This window comes from Anser brachyrhynchus (genome assembly GCF_964034855.1).
Source record: "Anser brachyrhynchus genome assembly, chromosome: Z".
NCBI lineage: Eukaryota > Metazoa > Chordata > Aves > Anseriformes > Anatidae > Anser > Anser brachyrhynchus.
This window is the reverse complement of record NC_137697.1, coordinates 60,963,955-60,988,842: the sequence shown is the minus strand read 5'-3', so window position 1 is coordinate 60,988,842 and position 24,888 is coordinate 60,963,955. Positions and strand designations below refer to the sequence as shown.

General features: G+C 44.3%; 1 protein-coding gene across 4 annotated transcripts in view; it reads left to right on the top strand.

Moving 5' to 3' along the window:
• Positions 1 to 5,297: 5,297 nt before the first annotated feature.
• ZNF475 (zinc finger protein 475) overlaps positions 5,298 to 24,888 on the top strand; it is a 58,024-nt gene continuing 38,433 nt past the window's right edge. For 2 of the 4 annotated variants that reach the window (XM_080573571.1, XM_080573569.1), the window contains exons 1-2: positions 6,936 to 7,014; positions 16,744 to 17,630. In XM_080573571.1, the coding sequence (XP_080429697.1) occupies positions 16,950 to 17,630 (681 nt within the window). In that variant the 5' untranslated portion in view covers positions 6,936 to 7,014; positions 16,744 to 16,949. Of the gene's footprint in view, positions 7,015 to 12,261; positions 12,479 to 16,743; positions 17,631 to 24,888 lie in introns of all 4 variants that reach the window. The other 2 variants (XM_080573570.1, XM_080573572.1) reach the window with 2 other exon arrangements.

The window sequence follows — 24,888 nt, the reverse complement described above, 5'->3', positions numbered from 1 at the left end:
CAAATCAAAGTGGCAGAGACCTGAACCAGTCAGCTGCACTAACAGGCTATATCATGCCAATGTGCAAGCTACCATAAGTAGAAGAATAATAATATACCAGAAGTAATATAACCACATTTGTGCAGCTCCAATCTGAGCAGCTTAGATGTTTGAGTATCATATGTAAGGCATATGTAATGCAGCAAACATTTTTCGAGCTTGTCCATTTTTGTTTTTATAATAGTTAAACATTTACAAGCATACATACATATATAAGATGCCAGATGGGAATTTAGCTGAAACACTCTCACCAATTTTTAACATATCGTTAGCATGAATGCACTTATTAAAAAAATAGCATATTTTATATCTATAATAACTAATTCAAAGATCAATTTATTTTATTATTTTTGTAATATAAAGTATATTCTAACATGTTGATGAGATTTCTTTTTTATTTTTCTTAGGGCTTTTAAATTGAAACATCATTTATTTTGTTCCTTATTTCTAATGATGTGAGAGTAATTTTGCTTTTTAAACAGAATAAAAAAAGTTTGTTTGTTTGTTTGTTTTTCCTCACAATTTTATACTATGGATAATTCCCATGCTGCTACCAGACATTTGAACTGATATCTGGACACCTGACATAGAAACAGCAGTCCTGTTTACTACTAACATGAGTTCCTCCTAAAATCTTGCAATGGAGACAGATATTTTTTGTCTTCTGAAGACACTTGTACGGGTATGTAGAAGATGGAAGATACATTTTATTTATTATTATAAGTTTTCTGTAAGATCTATGGCTCAAAAGGCATCAATAATCTTCGTATTTCCTGAATTTCAGATCCTTAACTGCAGTGATATTTTTCTAGTATATTTAACATTCTTGAAATATATGTAGTTACATAACTAAAGGTGTTCCTGATCTTAGTGTTGTGGAATTTATCTCATAATATTGCAACATAAAAGCGTTAAATAATTTGCACCATACTAAAATAAGAAATTAGCATAGATCAGTTAAAATATCAGTACAAATGGCCATTCAGAATATCAGAATGTTGTTACACACCAGACTTGGAAATTCACATTTTCTTCAAGAGTTTAACATACCCTGACATTTACATAGTTTCTTCTTGTGTGTAACTTGAGTGTCACTCTTCTAGCAACTGCATGTCACAAAACATAAATTCAGGCAGATAAAGAGAGGAATATACCCTAAATGACGCTGATAACAGAATATCAGATGCTGACTGACGCTCTCATGCTCACTAGAATACTTGTAACCAAATGAATGTTTACCAATTTAAATGAAGGATTTCAAAACCAGTTACCAAATTGTAATAACAAAAGTGTTTTGATTGTTATCGTGCCATATGACGTAACATAAATGTCATGACCAGCTCAGTAAATAAACTGATATGTATTTACTGATTTATTTTTATTTTAGAAGAACTTTTAAGAGAAAAATATTTGAACTATTTTGGCATTTTCTGTTGGAACAGCTTTCAGTATTTATAAAATTAACTGTAGGCTCAGCCAAGTCTGAATGAACTGTTTCAAACTTATTGCATTGAAGCTCTTTTCATATTACTCAGACTAAATATTTTTATTGTCAAAATACTTGGAATATTTTCTGCAATAAAATTTCAAATTTTAATTCTGAATGTTATGAGATGTTCAGAAAGGAATAATAAAAATTATTGTGAATTGTCTCTGCAAAAGACATCCTTTGATCCAGCTCTAACAGTGGGTATAAGGTGGACACCTTCTTTCTCATTCTTATGTCATAAAATTGAATTACCTTTTCCAATTCACATTTTGTAATTTTATCAGGCTGACCAACTGAAGAGTACGATTTTCCATGTTTTAATTAAATTACATTGTAGTAGAGTGTGCCCATACTGTTTTTAACTAAGAAAAAAACACCATAGCTGTTCAACAAAGCCAACCTAAGCAAAGAGTTCACACAACTGAAAATGACAGATACACTAGAATTCATATACATATTTGGGGTTGTGTTTATATGATAGATCTTTTCCTCCAAATGCCATAATACAATTGTAATTGCAATTAACACTTATATGTTCAACTATAGATACTCCTATAACCTTTAGGGGTATTTGCTATTATGTAAATAAAATTAATAAAAACATCAATATTGCATACCTGTTTATTATTATTTTTATCAATATACAATATATCATTATACATATTATTATAATATTTTTATTAATATATATTTATTTAATATATTGCATATATTAATTTATTTGTGTATTGAACTTACATGGCAATGTTTTGGTGGTGTTGGGGCTGCAGGGATGGCCTCTGTGAGCAGAGCCCAGCAGCTGCCCCATGTCAGAGCAGAGCCAGCTCCACCTGCTCCAAAAGGGACCTGCTGCTGGCCAGAGCTGAGCCATGAGCGACAAAGGGGGGGGCGTCTCTGGGAGAGCAGAGTTAAGGAAGGGAAAGAAGTGCTGGGCAACAGCAGCTGGGAGAAAGGGGTGAGAGCCAGCCCTGCAGCCCCCAAGGGCAGTGCAGCAGGAGGGCAGGAGGTGCTGCAGGCACGCAGCAGCAGTTCCCCTGCGGCCTGTGGAGAGGCCCCTGGTGGAGCAGGCTGTCCCCCTGCAGCCCATGGGTCCCACACGGAGCAGATCTCCACGCTGCAGCCCGTGGAGGAGCCCCCGGTGGAGCAGGTGGATGTGGCCTGGAGGAGGCTGCGGCCCATGGAGAGCCCCCGCAGGAGCAGGCCCCGGGCCGGAGCTGCAGCCCGTGGAGAGGAGCCCACGCAGGAGCAGGCGGTCTGGGGGGAGCTGCTGCCCACCCGGGGGGGACCCGTGCTGGAGCAGTTTGCTCCTGGGGGATGGATGGACCCCGTGGTACGGAGCCGTGTGGGAGCAGTGCTTGAAGAGCTGCTGCCTGTGGGCAGCCCCCTCAGGCTCAGTTTGGGAAGGACGGCATCCCGTGGGAGGGACCCCACGGGGAGCAGGGGCAGAGAGATGACAAGACAGCCTTCTGGAGTATCATCCATTCCTTTCATTTCTATGTCACTACTAGTTACTGGCTTACAAAGAGGTGTCCTGTGTCTGATCCCCACTCTCCTAGCATGCTTGTTCAACCAATTTGCAACCCACTTAATGGTAAATCAAGGCAAAAAAAAATAAAAAACACACATCAAAACACCATCCCAACCCAACAGTATTTGTAATATGTGGGGCAAAGTGCTACAGGCCCTGTTGGGGCAGATGGCCCATGGTGACATCACTGAGCGATGGGCTGTGACCTCGCAGCCCTCGCTGCTTATCTTGGGGCGCCAGCAGAGGCCACGTCAGCCTAGCTCGCGGCTTGACTCCTGCTGAGCGCTTGTGCGAGGCTTGGAGCACCGAGCGAGGATTTGGTAGAGCCGTGCTGTGGGGCCGCCGGCAGCTGTTCTCAGTGCCCGTCCCCACAGTCATTGCCTGTGTTTCCCCGGCCCTGCCTGTCTCAGGCAGCCGGGGCCCCGCGGGACGCGTTCGCAGCAGCGCAGGTGAGCTGTGTGGGGACACGTGCCCTGGGGCAGCCCACAGGGGGCACGGGACGGCCCAGCCGTGGGGCTGGGGGGTCCTGCTGAGGTGCCAGGGGGGCATTGCCTCTGCTCGCCATGGCACAGTGAGTGACCTTGGCCTCTCTCCCTTGTGCAGATTCAGACATCCTTTGGCAGCTGCAGCGCCAGGGTAGGGGAGCAGCTTCTTCACCTCAGCTCTCCCCAGCCCACTGTAGAGCCCGGTGGCCATGGATGTGCCATCGGACTGGACCTGCCCAGCCTGTGGGGAAGGTCGGGACGATGTCGCCTGCGTGACCCCCTGTCTCCACCAGCTCTGCTATGGCTGTGCCCTGCGGTGGGCAAAGAAGAATTCAAGGTGCCCCTTCTGCAGGGAGGCAATCAAAACCATCAAATACTCGGTGAGGTCGGCCGACGATTTCTTGGAGTGTGCTGTCCCAGAGCCTGCAGAGCACTTGGCTGAGGATGAGCAGGATGAGCAGGAGGCTGTGGAGCCGGTGCCCAGGGCTCCTGACCTCGGCTTCCCACCCGAGGTCTGGGCAGCCTTCTTCCGCGAGCACCCGGAAAACGTCGAGCCCCTGCTTGCGTGGCTGCAGCAGGAGCTGGAGACCATCTCCGGCTCCGAGTGGTGGGAGGTGGCTGCGGGCCTGAGCACGGTGATCGGCTACCTGTGCGTCTACGGGCTCGACGAGGAGGGCTTGGTGCGGGCGCTGCAGCCTTGCCTGAAAAACCAGACCCTGCCTTTCGTGGTGCGGCTCATCACTGCTGCTGTGGAGCTGTGCAGCACAGAGATCCGCCGGCAGCGTGACCGCCAGGACGCCCACGCTGCAGGGAGCCAGGAGGACAGCCCCGCAGCTGCCCACAGCCACGCCACCTCTCCAGGGGGGACTCGTGCCCCTGCCACCACAGAAGAGGAGGAGGCACCTGAGGAGCCAGGGCAGGCGGCAGCAGGTCCCTCTGCCCAGGGCAGGGACTGCTTGCCTGGGGGGCGCCGGCGCGCCCCGAAGAGGAGGGCCAGCAGCAGCCTGCAGGACTCTCCCCAGCCCCGCAAGAGGCCGCCCCGACGGCGGCGCTAGGCGGGCACCCCTCGGCTGGCAGCATAATTTATGAAAATAAAGAAATGTTACTGAAAGAGTCTCTCTATTACTGACAGTGCAGACAGTGCTGCTGTCCGTACCCATGTTGGTTTCACAGAATCACAGAACTGTAGGGTTTGGAAGGGACGTCAAGAGGTCATCGGGTCCAACCCCCCTGCCAAAGCACGTTCCCTAGCGCAGGCTGCCCAGGTAGGCATCCAGACGGGCCTTGAATATCTCCATAGAAGGAGACTCCACAGCCTCCCTGGGCAGCCTGTTCCAGTGCTCCGTCACCCTCACCGTGAAGAAGTTCTTTCTCATGTTGGTGCGGATCTTCCTGGGCTCCATTTTGTGGCCATTGCCCCTTGTCCTGTCCCCACAAAACGCTGAAAAGAGGTTGGCCGTATCCCGTTGTCTCCCACACTTCGTGTATTTATAAACATTGATAAGATCCCCCCTCAGTCTTCTTTTCTCAAGGCTGAACAGGCCCAGGTCTCTCAGCCTTTTCTCACAGGGCAGATGTTCCAGGCCCCGTATGATCTTTTTGTCCCTACGCTGGACTCTCTCCAGGAGATCCCTGTCTTTTTTGTACTGGAGATCCCGGAACTGGACACAGTACTCCAGGTGAGGCCTGACCAGGGCAGAGTAGAGGGGGAAGATCACCTCCCTTGACCTGCTTAGCCACGCTTCTTTTAATGCACGCCAGGATCCCTTTGGCCTTCTTGGCCACCAGGTGCTGCAGCCCATGGAGAGGAGCCCACGCAGGAGCAGGGGGTCTGGGGGGAGCTGCCGCCCGTGGGGGACCCGTGCTGGAGCAGTTTGCTCCTGGGGGATGGATGGACCCCATGGTACGGAGCCATGTGGGAGCAGTTCTTGAAGAGCTGCTGCCTGTGGGCAGCCCCCGCAGGCTCAGTTCGGGCAGGACGGCATCCCGTGGGAGGGACCCCACGGGGAGCAGGGGCAGGGAGGGACCGTGAGGCAGCAGTGGAGATGAAGCATAATGGGCTGAACGCAGCCCCCATTCCCTGTTCCCCTGTGCCACACGGGGGAAGGAGGTGGCAGAGGGTGGATGGGGGAAAGGTGTCTTTAGTTTGTTTTCTTTGTTTCTCACTTCTCTAGCTCGTTAGTAACAGGTAACAGATTTTTCTAATCACCTTATGCTGTCTGCTTGGCCCATGATGGTAATCAGTGATCTCCCTGTCCGTATCTCAACTCATGAGATTTTTTCTCATTCCATCTTATTTTCTCCCCCTGTCCTGTTGAGGAGAGGGAGTGAGAAAGCAGTATTGTTAAGCTGAACTGCTTGCTGGTGCAAAATCACCACAAGTTGTCACCTGTAGTCATCACCGGTTTGTAAACTTCAAATAAGTAGAAGCTTATTGTCTCAGGTGACAGAACTGGTATTCCAGGTTAAAACATCTTTTTTTTTTTTTTTTCCCATGTGTTTTTCCTGGTATTAGTATATCCTACAAAAACTGATTTAGAGATTTTGATAAAACTGCCAGGGAAGCTGGTCAAATAAAGTAATGTTTTAAAAACCCATTTGACTGGTTTTCTTCATTAGGTGCATTCCCTGCACATCAGTTTCAGTGTGAAACTGGTACTAGAATTTGTATGCAATAGATCCCCATTGCTTAGGTGAATACAGGACATTTTGCCAAGAATCTGACAAGCTATGCCTGTTGTGCCTTTTCAGGTCTTCAATAAAAAACAACTGAGGTTTGTTATGCAGGAAGGGGTAAAATGGAGGAAGCACAGCAGGCTTGCACTCAGCACTCACAGGGCCAGCAGAACACCGTGCAAGTGTTTGAACCTGGGATGTTGTCATAATTATTTATCATTTCTGTAGAATTAATTTCCACAGAAAATATGAAGCTTGAAAAAGTGAGATTTGGGAAAATATTGAAACAGTTTTGGCCAAAAAGATGTGAATTTTTGAAAGAGAGCAGTGCTTGTGTAGGAGTTAGAGCTCCCTATGCTTTTTTCCTTCTCCATTCCCTGGTCTTTGCGATGAGGCCATCAGTCTCTTTTCCTGTAGTCACAGGGGGTTTGACAGAGAAGTCCCTGGCCGTGGACACAGTCCCTGGCAGGCAAATCTACCACGGAACAAATTACAGGTGTCAAAATGACCAAAACGTCCTCCTCTTCCCTTTCCTTTTCCCTTTCCCTTTGTCTTGGCAGGGGGCCGGGGCCGGGGCCGGGGCCGCCCTTCGCGCCTCAGCCGAGCCCCGGGTCCCGCCGTTGCCGGTCCCGCCTCTCGCCAGGCTCCGTCCCCTTTCCGTGACCGCAGAACGCTGCCGGCCAATCGACGCCCGTGGGGCCGGCCGAATTTTGCATGTGTTGACCCGTTGCCGTGGCAACGGCGGGGCCGTGGGCGCCATCGCACGTCCCGCTCCCCGGCACGGGGCGGGCGGGGAGGTAAAACGGGGCGGCGGGCGGGGGGGGGGGCGCGCGGTGGGGCACCCGGCTAACAGGGGCTGGGGGGGGCTTCAAAGTCTTTCTTTTTTTTTTTTTTTTTTGGTCTTGAAAAGCATAAGTAAATCAGAAAACTTTGCTTTCATTTCCAAGTTGTTTTTTTTTTTCTTTTTTTCTGAAGCTGATGTTCACAGAATTTCTTAAGATACACTCGTTGAGCTGATGGCTCCTATTATAACTCAACGCCATTGACTTCACCAGAAAGTTATTTAATTTAAATTGAATTCTCTGTTTACTCAGTTCCCGAAGACATGGCTCTGCAGCAGTAAGCTCTGGTCCTAGCCAGGTGCAGTTATGGTTACACAGTGCGGTGGGTTGGGCTCTGCTGGCTGCCAGGTGCCCACTCGGCTACTCCGTCTCTCCCCCTTCTCCACAGCACAGGGAGAAAATACAATGAAAAAAATCATAGGTTGAGATAGGACGTGGAGATTGCTCACCAGTTACCACCATAGGCAAAACAGACTTGACTTGGGGAAGATCAGTTTATTTACAGAGTAGGATAGTGAGAAACAAAACTAAACCCATCATCCCCCCATCCTTCTTCCCAGGCTCAGCTTCATTCCCTATGTTTCTGTCTCCTCTCCCACACCAAGCAGTGCAGTGGAATGGGGAACGAGAGCTGTCGCCAGGTCACAGCGGTTTCTCTCTGCTGCTCCCCCATGGTCAGTCGGGGAGAGACTGCTTTACCATGGGCTCCTCGAGATCTGCTCCACTGAAGGACCCACGGGCTGCAGGGGGGACAGCTTGCTCCACCATGGGCCTCTTCATGGTTTCTTCTCCATATGCTTTTTCTATTGGCTCTTGGAATTTAAAAAGGCTTTTATATAAAGAATAACAAAGATGACACAGTGTAAACAGATACATAAACAACAGCTTCAAATATAAATTGAGAAAAAGACCACTGTTAAACATAACAAACTACAGAATCACCAAAGCCAGTGCAACCAGTTAAGACCAGTTAAGAACTATTGTTTATCAGCCATGGTCTCTCATGCCAATTAAAAAAACACTGATGATCTGTTCTTGAGGAAAAAAAAAAAAGTAAAAGAATGATGTTTTTAAGATTCATTACCAAGAGAACCCTCAAAAATGAATGTTGTGCTACCAGTAGCCATCATCAGCCTTATGCTGTAATGCCCTCCAGTCTCATGATAGATCTGCTGTGTATTTTTATACTACTTTTAATAGCTGGTGTATCTTACAGGGCATAGGAATTGCCATGGTAATCAGATTATCTAGCTGAATATACTGTCCATATAAAGGCAGCAAAAACCTTTGTTATAAAGTCACCTGTTATTAGCAGCAGTTTCTGTTGCAAAATGGTTACGGTAGATTTACTCTGTAAAAGATGAGAACGTTTTCCCCTTATTTTATCCTGAACAATTTAACTGTGGCAGGGCAGATTATTGAGGGAACTATATTTCCTGCTCTGAATCACTTAAAACTTCTAGTGTCAGGCTCTCAGCGCATGCAAATTGTTATCCTGCATCAGGCACAGCACTGCCACATGGCTGGAGGAAGGGATTGTTCCGCTCTGCTCTGTGCTGGTGTGGCCTCACCTCAAGCACTGTGTGCAGGTTTGGACACAACATTAAAAAAAGGATATAAAGCTGTTAGAGAGTGTCCAAAGGAGGGCTATGAAGCTGGTGAAGGGTCTAGAGGGGAAGACATATCAGGAGCAGCTGAGGCCCTGGGTTTGTTCAGCCCAGAGCAGAGCAGGCTGAGGGGAGGCCTCATGGCGGCCTGCAGCTCCCTCACGAGGGGAGCGGAGGGGCAGGCGCTGAGCTCTGCTCTCTGGGGACAGCGACAGGACCCGAGGGGACGGCGTGGAGCTGGGACAGGGGAGGGTCAGGCTGGGGGTTAGGGAAAGGTTCTGCACCCAGAGGGTGGTCGGGCACTGGGACAGGCTGCCCAGGGATGTGGGCACGGTACCGAGCCTGGCAGAGTTCAAGGAGTGTTTGGACAACGCTCTCAGACGTAGGGTCTGATTTTTGTGTGGTCCTTTGGGGACCCAGGAGTTAGACTCTATGATCCTTGTGGGTCCCTTCCAACTCAGGATATTCTATGGTTCTGTGATTCTTATTTCCACTGACTTGGGTCAGTTTATACAAGGTGACATGCCTAGCTTCTGTTTTTGTATCAAATAGATTTATTATCTATTTTGCATTTATCCGACCATTAGTTTTTTCCCCTGTCAGGTCAGCCTACTTTCCTGAAATTGTCACACAAAGTGCCCACTGTGCAGGCACATTCACCATCAAAATCTCTAGAAGTAAGCCAGATTCTGCACATTTTAGTCTCAAAGACAGAGGTGGTAAACAGAGACACCTGTGCTAGGAAGTGCATGTAGCTCACTTTGAGCTGTGTAAACTTACTTGCTTCAATGTCTGCTTGCTCTCACACTCCTGTGCTGTGGAGAGGATAAACATGCATAGCCTGTTCCGTATTTTATGGATATCTAAGATGCCCTCTGCAGTTTGAATGGTGCTAAATATCACAGACCTTTTGCAGCAGTTGATGCTGGTTAAGACAGTGATGATTGGTATCCTCACTGTCACCCAAACTGGGAGTATGTGTCTATGCTGATACATTTTTCTACTTTCTCATTTTTGCACAAGAGTAAATGTGCAGTCAGGATAACATTATTGATTTAAAAAGTGAGGCGAGTGCATTAAATAGATGTACATGAGTGACACTAGGATAATCTTCACCTTAAACAGTTATAAAACATCACTAAGTAAAATGTAACTTTACTTACGAAAAGCAAGAACTTTGGCTGTAGAGCATGAAGGAAATCTGAGAGACAATGGCATTGCTGGAGCTGTTCCAGAATTTTTAATTTTGAAATTAATGACATATTACATTTTTCAACCGAAAATGTTTTAAATTTTCCACCTATTTTAACTATTAATAGTCATAATGTGTCATTATAAGGTTACAATTTCTGTTAAATCAAAGGAATTCTTCCTTACATTTGGCAGAGGAGGACATAGTAATGCAGAAGAATTGTTGGGTCTCTAGAACCAGTCTCCAGTTTTCTCTGGCAACACAGTCATAAACTTAAATCAAATGAAGTTAATTAAATAAAACAAACCTAATTACAGCATAATTATACATAGGGTGTCCTCAAATGCCAAGTAAACAATAACTGCTATGGACATTAGTGAATTTTGGATTGACATGTAAAAGTTTAAGTAGGAAGCGAATCAGATCCAAAGAAAGATATAGGCACTTTAATAGGTCAGAGGAAAAAAACAAAAATCCTTAACTAGGTTGAGTGTCAACCGAGTTGACTAGTTAGCCCATCATGGCCAACACCTTAATTAGTTCTTTATATGAATCATATAGAAGCTTCAAGGTTATGTATTTTCCTTCTCTTATGTCTTAATGAACCTTTACACACACACACACACACACGACCTGATTTTGTTCTTACTGTGCTGTAGTTGATGTAGGTACATTTTTGAAGAAAGTTTTCATTTTTTCTAAATAACGCTTCTAACTGTGGAGACAAAGTTTGTCAGAAAATTCTCAGTCAGTTCTAGCTTGTTTGTATGCATCAGGAAACTGTGGCTTTTCAGCCTGGTATTTTTTGTTTCTGAGCATTCTTGCCTTGTCCATCATCTGGCTGCATCCACGTTTAGAGATGTAACCACCAGCCTCTGATAGTACTGGGGAGAGGGTACAGCTATACGTGCAGCTGATGCTCCAATGGAACAATCTTCATGTCTGGATGTTTCTAAGTATGCATTACTCATAAGGCATTTAAGCCAGAGTGCTGCAATGTTAGATTTACAGACTAACAGTGTCATGAAGCTGCCAGAAAGGGGGGTACATGCCAATATTCATGCGTTCAGAGCTTTCAAAACATTTCTTGAGGTTGAAGGATGCATAGAAATGGGTTGTTCTCATCTATGACAAGATAAAACAAGCTGACATAGAAAACTGTGTATTTCTTATGTCTCCGTGGTCTTGTGGTCTTTAATAATGTTTAACCACATAATAGATTGTCCTTTTCACATGAGTGAAGGAAAAGATTGGTGCCTAGGACTAATCAGAGGAGACTCTTCCAGCCAGGAACCATGTACAAAATGCAGCGCCGAGCTGGAAAAATGTGAGGGTTTTAATATGTAGTTAATTCGCTAAAAATATTGTTGGAAACATAAAAATGTTTTGTTTCTTTTTCCTTTTATCTTTCAGTGAAAAACAGATCCAACAGTGAGATAGTGCAAATTATCCAATATTTTTGTCCAATTTATATTTCAGTGTTTTGTTTTAACAGATTTCTAAAATGATTTATAATTGAGCAACACAAAACAACATTCAGGACAAAAAAAATACAGCTGAAGATGTTTATTTAATTCAACATGATTTCCCTTAAAGAATAATGGGAAGCCTCACAGAAAGCATTTTATTTGGAAAGAGAGCCTCAAGCAAGGATTTCTGATACTCAACACAGGATGTCAGTTAGGTCCTTTCTGATGCCTCTTTTATATGTAAATGTAATGAAAACCCATAAATAGAAGAAAAAGAAGAAATATCTTACCTTGACTACAAATGTAGGTATCAGACTCAGGAACCCTGTGACCAGACTGATTTAGTGTTGAGGCCCTAGAAAACCTATGTTCATCTCCTTCTCCTTTTGACTTGAGTTATGCTAAGTGAACCATTTCATATCTGTCCTTCTCTACCTTTTGCCCTCTTTGTCTGAGTTGTTCTTCTTTGTCTTTTTACGTAGTCCAGCCCAGACTGAGAAAGCAGGATCTCTGGACACTACTGTAGTACAATAAATTGTTGCTTGTTGTTTCTCATTTAAAGCCATTTATGACATTTATAATTTCTGTAGCGGTAAAGCTAGGTATTAAAAAACAAATAACTTTTCTTTTAGAATTCTTGTGAATTAGCTTCAGTTTACCTAAATCACCTTTATTAAGTAATCCACTCAACAACAGATGTGAAGTCACAAACAGAAAGCTTGTAACTTCAAGCACTGAAATAGGAACAGGCAGCATAAGTAGACAAGACTAAATGTGGTACTGAAGGCAAACAAAGGGAAAGTTGCCTTATAGTGAAGTGGGGTCTTGAATTATTAAGGGCTTACACAACTCTTGTGTTCAAGATCCTGGATTAACCAGTATCTTCTTTCAAGCAAAAATTAATTTGTTCTTTTTTTTTTTTTGACACTGACAGATTGATCCATATCTGGACTTCTACCAGGCTGTTGTATTTGGATGCTGCCATTTTGGAACCATATGTTTCCCCCTTAATTTAATGCATCATTGTGACCTGTCATACACTTCCTCAGGCAGAGCAACCCACAAAGACATTCTCATATCTCCGTTATGTGGGTCCTAATTTTGTAAGCACTCTGCAATTACAGATGACCTCTCCAAAGAGCTTCCTGCATGTAAGCCACTACCACCTCAAACATCACATTATATAAATCCTTTTCATAGCTTATCAAGCACTGTTTTAAAAACAGTAAAGGAATCAGTTGTTCCCACTATTTATACTGCTTGCTTATGGTCCTCCCTCCTAACTCAAAACATGAAAATTGGTTCTGCCTTTAGAGTGAGTCAAACATGTCCAAGGGGTATTTTCTTTGAGATGTATGAGCTTGAAAGCTCCGTGACATTTTTTTTTTTTTTTTTTTTAAGCTCTGTGTTTATCTGGATTTAGCTTGTCCCTTTCTGTGCTGGCAAAGGGGAACAATGACGGTAAGCCAGCTGTGTAGTTTAAGTGGATCTTATAGTCAGATACAGCTGCACAAGGAGAAGCCATGCTGTCGGTCAGTATTTGTAAGCTGCACATAAACAGGTTCCCCAGATTATCACAGCTATTTCTATATTTTGTCCAGTGAATAAACATGGTTGTGTTCTGGCAGCAGGAGGCTTTATGCAATGTGTTCTTCCACAAGGTAAACTCTTCTTTTCATCTGGGAGGTCTCCATGTGGAATTCTTGCTAAGTCAAAAGCAGTAGTGTTGAGGATTCATTGGAAACAGCCAATTTAATCCCCCAGCTAGCACAAGTATGTTTTGTTCAATTCAGTTAAGGAATCCAGCCTTATAAAATGACCTTATAATGGGTTTTGAGGAATTGTTTACATGAGAGAATCAAGAGAGATGAAAAACAGAGTGGGTCACTCTTCAGGAACAGGCTGCATACAGGAAATAGGAAACGTATGTGTCAACTTTGCTTCCAAGTTCCAACACTGATGTGAAAGAAGACATAAAGAAGGCCATTTCAGGGTAGGAGTTTCCATTTGCCTGTATAGGTTGAATCACACATGGCAGCTAAGAGAAAGCAGCATTACTAAAGCCTGGATAATAATGCTATTGCTGTGCTTTCTGGTTAGGATAAGCTTAAAAACGCAGGACAAGAAGATAAGAGATGTACTGAACTATTTGCACTCTTATCATTCTGTTCTCTTCTGGGTAAAGTGAGGCTCCCAGCCTGATGTTGAACTAGCAGTTGCATTTCAGTTCCTTTTAATTAAATCGATGTCATCCATCAGTGGAACGTGCACTGTCATTGCAGTTCATGAGGTATTTTTTAAGTATGGTACTCAGTGGAACTGTAGAGGAGATGAATATTTTCCAAAAACTATATGCAATGATCAACTGTACCTTCCCACTTTATTAAATAATATCATAACATTTTTATAAGAAAAAAAAACAACAAAGTTTTGTTTTGAAAAGAAATTTTAAATCCAAAACCTGTTTTACTTCCACATCTTAATTACTGAGCTTGAGAAAATAAGATCTGAACAGCTCATACGCCTTTTCATTACACTGAATTTATAGGAACTTTCCAAATAATAACGGTCAACTTGGCAGCAATAAATGTAGACCAAATGGTGTAATCCCCACAAGGAAGCATAATTCTGTTATGAAGTATTTACAATAGCAAGCTTGGAAATCCAACAATAGGGTATATTGTTAATAGGTTCTTTATAGCATCTTTTATTGACTGATTCATTCTTAATTTTAATAGATTTAGTCACCTAACATTCTTCATGCGGCAGTCAGATCGATGTCCACTGTTCCTTTAAGAATCCTCTCAGGTAGCAGAAAATTTTCTGGGATAAATCAATAAATAGGACATGTAGTTGCGAGCGTTAATCTTGCGAAGTTCAGAAGTTCCCTAAGTGTAGCTGGACTTTCTGATGCTCCCTTCCTGTGACCCTCCAATAACCCTTATCTCCCCTGCCTTCATGACCCTTTAATGTTTCTCTGGCTCTCCATTCCCTTCATCCTCCTAAAGAGCTTGGCTAATTCCCAACTTGGATTCATCCAACAGGCCACCCTCCCTGGAAACTCTCCCAGTCTTTGAAAGGGCCTTACAGTAGGGTAGCCTCTGGGCTAGTTTGCAAATTTAAACCTCACACACTCGAACCACTCACCTAACTGAATCATGTACGCTACCTCACTGAAATGGGCAAACTCTTGCAAATTTGTGGTACAAAGTGGTTGGCTTTCTTTAAAGTTAAGATCAGAAAATGTAGACCTTCTAAAAGGAAAACAAGGGAAAAGCTTTGACATTGGTGGTACTTTAGTAATATTTTCTACACAGTTACCTAACAAAGTTTTTGCATTAAGGCAACATTGTTGGTAGGGGCAAAAATTATTTCATTAAAATGTGGCTGCACCAATTTGGAGTCAGTTAGCTGCCTGCGTATTGTTAATTGTTCCTGTCCAAACTGCTTGTAACCTTTGTCTCTTTGTTTTTAGCATGCTTTTCCATTGGATGTTTTACAACTATACACTGTGTAGGCACCAAACAAAAACGTTTTTTGATACCTGAGTTAAAAATTTCAGTGCTATAGTTTTGTGTGTCCTTTAACATACATATGTTATATGAATGTTACTATATATGAATATATATATTATATATGAGTGTATTATATGAATGTCTGATAGCTTCAGACACAAGGGGATGGCACAGCCTTGTAGTTTACTATATTGTTCCACAGACTGCAGTTACCTAATAAAATGTGAGAGGAGGTGTTAACTCCGAGCGCTAAGTACACTGTCCCTCAGGAATTTTATTTTTAGGAGCTAGCTGCAAAATACTTTTTCACAGAGATGCATTCCAGTACAAACCACAGACTGGCTCTGACGATCCTCACATCTTCCAATTTGTGTACAAACATATCTGAGGAGATTTTTAAAAATGAGAAAGTGTGACAAGTGTCCCTGGAATATGGAACCTTGTGAATATTTAATCAAGCAGTGTGGATGCAGCAGTCTAAACATCTTTGTACACCTGGCAAATCGTGAACCTGTTGGCAACTCTTTTTTATTTTTCCACTGTTGCCTATGTCCTTAATCTATCCCCGAGAATTTATTGGAGGCTAGAACTGACTCAGGGTTTCTCAGTGGTGTAGACAAAGTTTGTCATCTCAAGGGTAATGGCAAAACTGTGTCCTCATCCTAGAGTGCAGGAAAATTCATCCCCTCTGTTCAGACCAGGGAGTGATAAAAGTGAAAAGGCTGTTGAGTGGGAGCAAAGTCTCCCGTGGTTGATACAACAAAAGAGCAGCTCAGGGGAGATCCAGGTTGATCAGTTACCTGAAATGGGTCCGTGGGATTTCTGGGTAGATAAGTTTGGGAGTTAGGAAACCCTGAAGACGTTAGAGTGGTTGAGATCGAGTTTAGAGTATTTGCAAGGGGATTCTTAAGTGAAAGAGATGCCACCTCAGACTATTGTGCCTTGACCTTACCCTTGGTGGCAGAAGAAGAAACAATCAGCTATTTCTTGTGTTATCGATAGACAACGGTGACCCATCCATGCAATCACTTCCATGCTGGTGACTAGAAGCTAGTCTGCTAATTATTCTGTATTCTTGCAATAGAAGAATAACCCCTGCAGTAATGTGCTTACAGTCTGAATTTTATTTTCTGATCCTTGGAGGATAAACCCAAAATGTTGTCTCTGTGAGAAGTGAATGTTTAAGTGACACAACACAAACTTGCCTGTATGTAGAGATAGACTGCAAACTGAAAAACTGAAATACGTTTGGCTGTCTTCTTGGGACTAGACAAGCGCAGTGTCCCCAGCTTCTTGTCATATGTCATGTGCTTTAGTCCCCACATCATCTCAGTAGACCTTACAGACAAACGCGCTCCATTTTGTTAATATCTCTCTTGTACTGGGAGATCCAACACTTGAGATAGTACCTCACAAGTGCTGAGTAAAGGGGCCTTGTCACTTGCTGCAACCTGCAGACTGGGAAGATTTTCCTTGTTAATTAATCACCCTTTGGAGGTGGATGTTAACATCTCTCTACTAAGGGGCATTTCTCTTGAGGCAGGAAAATTATGTTTAACTATCAATATAAGTAGTTTAGAAATTATAGACTGTGTCAGTTCTGTCAGAAATTGAAAATAAAGAATAACGATTATGCTCAAAAGCACATGTATTTCAAATACTTCCCTTTATACAAACCTTTCCACTTTCCTTTCCTTCATGGCTTTGAACCACCTGAGTCTAGAATTTCAGATTTTCATTGTTCAGGTGATAATTAGGGATAGTTGGTATTTGATGTTATATGCCTACTATTTAAAAATGTAACGGAGTAGTACAGTCAAGTGATCCTTGTAATAAACCACTGGTTGTAACCATAAAAAAAAATAGTATTTATTAATGTGTACTGACTGAATTTGTTTCAGGATCATGCAAGACCAAAAAGCAAAAGATAAACACACAGAAACCCTCCTTCTCTACTGAAAGTCATTAGATGCAATTTTCTAGCTTTGAAGGCTCTAGTACATTCCAGCCCATTAAACTGAATTTAGGAGCTGGAGGACCATGCTGAATAACAGACTTTCTCGAGTCCTTTATGGGTAGAAGAGAGAGAACTTGAAATGTACTCTTGATGGAAGCAAATGTCAATAAAAATAATCTGAACAAAATTAGTGACACTCTGCCAAGTGCTGGAGACACCCCTGCTAGTGTCTCTGCCCTCTTGCCTTCAGAGCAGGTTGCACCATCAAATGTGCGGGTTATTCCCCAAATCTTGCCAGAAGAAGTACATCTAGAAGCTGGACCCCAGAGAAGGCGGCCAGGCACTGCAATAATATCAAAGCAGTCAGACTCTTCAAACATGTCTCGAATGCCACTGAATCGACCAATCATCCCACCAAGAAGACCTTGCTTCAGGGTATGCTATATCTGTGGCAGAGAATTTGGGTCACAGTCCATTTCTATACATGAACCCCAGTGCCTAGAGAAGTGGCGTATTGAAAATGATCAGCTACCAAGACATCTGAGAAGACCAGAACCTCGGAGACCTGAGGTCCTTACTGGTGGTTCCTGTACGCTTACAGCTGAAAATGAAGCAGCTTATCAGAGTGCTCAAGCCCAGCTTCTGCCCTGTGGAAATTGTGGCCGGACCTTCCTTCCAGACCGTCTCATTGTGCACCAAAGGAGTTGCAAAGGAAGTGGCAGTGGTGTGGGGTTACCAAGTTCTAACCCCCATAAATCTGGCTCAGCAAGAGAAGATCCATGTAAGACCAGTCAACGGAAGAGCGGGGCTGCACCAGCCACTTTAGACAAGGTAAACTGCTAAAGCATACATTGTGTGAAAGGGTGTGGATGCATTTTGTTGCAGGAGCGACTGAGTTCTTACCAAAATTCAGAATCGCTTTCTTTCAGAAGAACCTTTTGGCTCCATACAAATGTTTCTTTGATGAATAGTAGGCAAAGGTGAGGGGGCTATTGTTTGAATAAAGAAAACTACTTATTCCTATCTCTTTTGATTTTTCTGTTTAAGAGAGTAGTTTGGTACTTGTACTCTGTGTTCCTATGAGAGTTATATTCCCAAAGGGGACCTTTATATGCTATAGTTTATTAGGATAGTCTGTTCAGCAGCTTAGGCAAGCTTTGAATGTTGTGCGTTTTAGTAGATATTAGGCACTTTTATTTAGTTAACATGAAATACAATTCTTCATTATTGTGTAAGCACTACAGTGAATTTCATTTTTTGCCATTATTCTTAACCTTGGCTTGAAATATGAATTTACTGAGGACTGCATGTTCAAAGGCAGCAGAGTATAGCAACAAAATAAATAATACTGCACATTTCTTTCCACTGAATTTGATTTGATTCCAGATCCAAAAAAAAAAAAAAAGAGAAGCTGATTCACATTACCCAAAAGCTACACAAAGTTTTGGAAAATGGCGTATTTTTTTCTGTGTTTGTTTCTGCACAAGTTGTCTTTTTGGCTAGGACTGTTTTAAAAAGATAGATGTCTAAATTTAGGCCTAGTGTCAAAAATAAATGTCGTGATGTTTTTTCTCAGTGGGGTTTGGACTCTAGGTTGCCTATTTTACTTCTGAAAATGGCCTTTAGCTATCTCAGTCACCAAAAGAAAGAAGGAATGCAATGCTATGCAGAGCACTTCTAAAAAGGTTTTAAAAGTTGAAGCATGGTCTTCCCCAATTCTCTAGCTGCTAAATATAATTGAGTTGATTGAGGCAATGGCAAATATGAGGATAAAAATGTGAGGCATTTCAATATTAAGCTACTTGAGGCCACTGACTGATAGATAATAGCAATACCAGGCACTGGTTCTCATGGGGGATTTCGATTATCCGGACATCTGTTAGGTAAGCAACTCGGCCAGGCACGCACAGTCCAAATGGTTCCTACAAAGTGTTAAAGATAATTTTCTGACGCAGGTGGTGGAGGAGCCAATGGGGCGGGGGGTGCTTCTGGACCTTGTCCTTACCAACAGGGATGGGCTTGTTAGGGACGTGAAGGTTGGGGGCAGCTTGGGATGCAGCGACCATGAGATGGTGGAGTTCAAGATGGAACTTGGTGGAAGAAGTAAGGCTAAAAGCAGGATTGCTACCCTGGACTTTTGGAGAGCCAACTTCAACCTCTTCCGGGACCTGCTTGGGGGTATCTCATGGGCTAGGTTGCTAGAAGGTAAGGGTGCTTGTAAGAGCTGGGCAACATTTAAACAGCACTTCTTCCAAGCTCAGGATCGGTGCATCCCTAAAAGCAGGAAATTGGGGAAGGGGGGCAGGAGACCTGCGTGGATGAGCAAGGAGCTCATCGACAAGATCAAAAGGAAGAGGAATGTCTATGAAATGTGGAAAAAGGGCCTGTCCTCTTGGGAGGAGTATAGAAGTGTTGTCAGGGTCCGCAGGGACGCGATGAGGAAGGCTAAAGCCCACCTAGAGATGAGGCTTGCAAAAGAGATAAAGGATAATAAGAAGTTTTTTTTTTTTAAGCATGTAAACAGTAAAAGGAAGACTAGGGATAATGTGGGTACCTTGCTGAATGAGGGGGGTGTCCTGGTAACAGGGGACGCCGAGAAGGCGGAGATACTGAATGCTTTCTTTGCATCAGTCTTTGCTTCAAGGACTCCCCCCCAGGAGTCCTTGACCCTGTCGGGAGGACAAAGGGTCTGGGAAATGGAGGGCTCCCCCCTGGTTGATGAGAGAGTGGTTCGGGAGCGTCTGAGTGGGCTCAATGCACACAAATCCATGGGTCCCGATGGGATGCATCCACGTGTGCTAAGGAATTTGGCAGAGATCGCTGAACCGCTCTCTATCATCTTTGAAAGGTTCTGGAGAACAGGAGAGGTGCCTGAAGACTGGAGGATAGCCAATGTCACTCTGGTCTTCAAGAAGGGCAAGGAGGAGGATCCGGGAAACTACAGGCCAGTCAGTCTCACCTCTGTCCCTGGAAAGGTGTTGGAACAGCTTGTTCTGGATGCCATCTCCAAGCAATTGGAAGAGAAGAAGGTTATGAGGAGTAGTCAGCATGGATTCACCAAGGGGAAGTCGTGCTCAGCCAACCTCGTTGCCTTCTATGATGGCATCACCAGCTGGGTAGATGGGGGGAGAGCAGTGGAAGTCATCTACCTTGACTTTAGCAAGGCTTTTGATACTGTCTCCCACGACATCCTGCTAGCAAAGCTGAGAAAGTGTGGGATAGAGGAGTGGACAGTAAGGTGGGTTGAGAACTGGCTGACTGGCCGAGCTCAGAGGGTGGTGATCGGTGGCGCAGAGTCCGGCTGGAGACCTGTGACTAGCGGTGTTCCCCAGGGGCTGGTGCTGGGTCCGGTCTTGTTCAACATCTTCATCGACGACCTTGATGAGGGAATAGTGTCCGTCCTCAGCAAGTACGCCGATGACACAAAGCTGGGAGGAGTGGCTGGCACGCCAGAAGGCTGTGCTGCCATTCAGCGAGACCTGGACAGGCTGGAGAGATGGGCAGGAAGAAACCAAATGAGGTTTAATAAGAGCAAGTGTAGAGTCCTGCACCTGGGAAAGAAAAACTGCACGTATCAGTACAGGCTGGGGGACGACCTGCTGGAGAGGAACTCTGAGGAGAAGGACCTGGGGGTCCTGGTAGATGACAGGTTGACCATGAGCCAGCAGTGTGCCCTGGTGGCCAAGAGGGCCAGTGGGATCCTGGTGTGCATTAAAAGAAGCGTGGCCAACAGGCCAAGGGAGGTGATCCTCCCCCTCTACTCTGCCCTGGTCAGGCCTCACCTGGAGTACTGTGTCCAGTTCTGGGCTCCCCGGTACAAAAAAGACAGGGATCTTCTGGAAAGAGTCCAGCAGAGGGCCACAAAGATGATACGGGGCCTGGAGCATCTCCCCTGTGAGAAAAGGCTGAGAGACCTGGGCCTGTTCAGCCTTGAGGAAAGAAGACTGGGAGGGGATCTCATCAATGTGTATAAATAACCTGAGGTGTGGGAGACAGAGGGATTTGGCCAACCTCTTTTCCGTGGTTTGTGGGGACAGGACAAGGGGCAATGGCCACAAAATGGAGCCCAGGAAGTTCCGCACCAACATGCGAAAGAACTTCTTCACGGTGAGGGTGACAGAGTACTGGAACAGGCTACCCAGGGAGGTTGTTGAGTTTCCTTCTCTGGAGATATTCAAGGCCCGTCTGGATGCCTACCTGGGCAGCCTGCTCTAAGGAACCTGCTTTGGCAGGGGGGTTGGACTTGATGATCTCTCGAGGTCCCTTCCAACCCCTACAATTCTGTGATTCTGTGATTCTGTGAAATTATGTCCACACCTCAGGTCTTTTATTGCCCAATTTCATATAGTGCAAAGTGCTGCACAGGTACATCTACAGCTGTAGGAAAGGAGATGTTCTTGTTGCCTTACAATGCATTGTACTATTTACTGAAGAACCATTTACCAAATGCATTGTTTTAAGGTGATTGCGCAATGAAAGGCATGGGTGTGAAGCCAAGAGTTTGTCCATCGTGCACAATTCTGTATGTTTAAAACAGGGGGAAGTGGTTGTATGAGGAAAAATGTCCATAGTTATAGTGACACACAAAAACAAGTTTAGCATGTGGTTTGGCATTGAGAATGAATCTGTAAAAATGCTGCCCTCTTGCACAACGTATCGGCTCCCTCTGTGGACTCACTCACATCTGCTGACTTGTTGAACAACAACATTATTACCGCTTTTTACTTCTGTGAGCTCTACAGAGCCAGATTGAAATGTGTTCCAATCTGTTCTTCCCTGTGTGTGAACAGCAGTTTTCCTCATTTACTTCCAATCAGTAAGTTTTTCAATTGCAGCCCTACTAATGAGGCTGTACAGTTCGCAGTTTGTAATTGACTCTAAAGGACTTCACAGTTAGTGATGACTTTCAAGAAGGGAAGATGTTTTTTCTCTCTTTGTACTCAATAATATTTTTCAAGCTGTCCGTCTGTACAGAGGTACACTTTCAAAGCAGAGATGGGTATGGAAAGAGTGAAAGAAACATCCTGTGATTGCAGTGGCTGTTCAGGATCGGAAGACTTCTTCTAAGAAGCAGCCAAAGAAAGCATCTCTTCCATTGATTTAAACTCTCTGTGTGACGGTCTCCACCTCCAGTTTAAATTTTTGAAAGGTCCACATATCAAAGGATGTTGAAAAGCACTAAGTTCATGGAAGGACAGCTGATTCACTGTGAGCACAGATAAGGTCAGGGTCCTGTATACAGTCTTCATCTTTTTCCAGCAAATGGTTTTAATTTGCTTGCCCTAACAGCTATTCAGCTGCTTATTAATTCTATTAAAATATACTGCTAGTGGAATGAAATGGCAGTTTGCTTTGGTTCTGGCAGGAATTACATCAGTTACTCCTGATTAATGAAGGGTTATAGTTAAAGCAGCTTCCAGCCCTGTTTTCTGTAGGCTGATGTAAATTCATACGGTGCTCATGGTGGCTCATGAGGGAAAGAGTCACAGTGAGTTTACAGAGAGACTTTGCAAGCTTCTTGGAGGAGAAAAACATTTGGGGAAGTCCATGTTTCTCTTAACAGACCTAGTCAATGTGACAGTAAATTATTTAAGCACCTCTTTTAAAGTCCTGATTCAGTGAAACATCAGAGGGGAGGAATAACTGAAAACAAAGATGAACAAACAAAAAACAACTGAGTCTGTAATACTTTGAATGTAATCAAAGAATCATACAATGGTTTGGGTTGGAAAGGAAGAACCATAGAATGGTTGGTTGGAAGACCAGCCAGTTCAAACCCACTTGCTGTGGGCAGGGACACCTTCAGGACCAGGTTGCTCAAAGCCCCATCCAACCTTGCCTTGAACACCTCCAGGGATGGGCCATCCACAGCTTCTCTGGGCAACTGTGCCAGTGCCTCACTGCCCTCGTAGGAAGGAATTTCTTCCTCATATCTAACTTAATCTATGCTCTTTTAGTTTAAAGCCATTACTCTTTCTCCTATAACCATACTCCCTGACAAAGAGTCCCTCCCCAGCTTTTCTGTAGGACTCCTTTACGTATTGGAAGGCTGCTATAAGGTCTCCCCAGAGCCTTCTCTTCTTCAGGCTGAACAACCCCAGCTCCCTCAGCCTGTGTTCATAGGAGAGGTGCTCCAGCCCTCTGATCATCTTCATGGTCCTCCACTGGACTTGTTCTAATAGGTCCATGTCCTTCTTGTGCTGGGGGCCGCAGAGCTGAATGCAATGCTCAAGGTGGGGCCTCACAAGTCCAACGTAGAGGGTGAGAATCACCTCCCTCACCCTGCTGGCCACGCTGCTTTTGATGCAGCCCAGGACACAGTTGGCTTTCTGGGCAGCAAGCGCACATCGCTGGCTCATGTTGAGCTTCTCATCCACCAACATCCCCAGGTCCTTCTCCTTGGGATCTCAATCCATTCTCCACCCAGCCTGTATTTGTACTTGGGATTGCCCTGGCCTGGGTGCAGGACCTTGCATTTGGCCTTGTTGAACTTCATGAGGTTCTCACAGGCCCACCTCTCAAGCCTGCCCAGGTCCCTCTGGATGGCATCCCTTCCTGCCAGCATGTCAACCACAGCACATACCTTGGTGTCATTGGCAAACCTGCTGACGGTGCACTCAATCCCACTGTCCATGTCACCAACAAAGATGTTGCACAGCACTGGTCTCAGTACCTACTGCTGAGGAACACCACTCATCACTGACCTCCACCTGGATACTGAGCTGTTGACCACAAATCTTTGAGAGCAGCCATCCAGCCAGTTCCTTACCTACCGAGTGGTTCATCCATCGCATCCACATACCTCCAATTTAGAGATGAGGATATCATGGAGGACAGTGTCAAATGCTTTGCACAAGTCAAGGTAGATGACATCAGTTGCTCTTCCCCTATCCACCAATGCTGTAACCCCATCATAGAAGGCCTCCACATTTGTCTGGCATGATCTGCTCTTAGTGAAGCCATGTTGGCTGTCACCAATCACCTCTTTATTTTCCATGTGCCTTAGTATGTTTTCCAGAAGGATCTGTTCCTTGATCTTGACAGACACAGAGGTGAGACTGACCAGCCTGCAGTTCCCCAGGTCTTTCTTTTTTCCCTTTTGCCTTGTCAGCCACTGCTGTGTGAGCTGCAGGCTCCTGGCGGGTCTCTGCACTCCCATGGACCTTCCCTGGCCAGCTGCAGGTACTTTCGTCTGAGTGTCTCTATCCTGGAGAATTCTTTCCCTTAGCAAGTGCAGGGTCAGCCAGACCAATACTTACTGACAAACTCTTGCCCAGTTTGGTGTTAAATGCCTTTAGTGCGGAACACTCAACAGCCTCCATAAGACGTCGCTTCAACTAACTATCCTCGCTCTGTGAATACATGAACACATCTGAGTTAGTCAAGTCTGACTACGTAAAACAAACAACTGCCTATGCTTAATAGAGTCTCAAGAATGACGTCAGCTCAGAAATCCTATTTCTTGCATACAGTTTGGATTCTGCTGTGATACCTTAGGCAATGGAAGTGATGTCTGGAACTATTGAAACTCAGACTTGTGGTAGAGCAGAATGTGTTTTTTTTTATTCTTGCGTAGACCAAAATGTTTGCTACTGACTATGTAAGTGAGTATTAATGACTTGGTGTGGGTATATGTTTTACAGTTTTTTGGATAACATATGGTGATAGCATTGAGCCTAAAATCCTATCAGATGTGTCACTAGCATCTGGTGCTGCCATCTGCTGTTTTCTTCTTATCATGTTGACTACCTAAAAATAAGATTTTAGTGTTCTCCCTTTACTGTAATTCATTTTAACACAAGATAAGTCTTGCAAACTTGTGTAATAACAAAATATTGATTTTTGTAATAACAAAATGTTGTATCTTCCTCTATCATAAAGTCATCTACTCACTTTGTAAAATGAAAACACCTTCAGCAGCCCTGTAATTCAAAGGAGGATGGGAAATGATAGACTTTGTCTCAGTTGTGGCAGTTTTTGATATCTTCTTAGGTGAGTCCTGGCAAATATGCTGGCAAACACAGAAAGTAGATGAGAATAGACAGTGAAAGAATTTTTGGAGTTAAATTTAGTGTATATTGTCACTGCT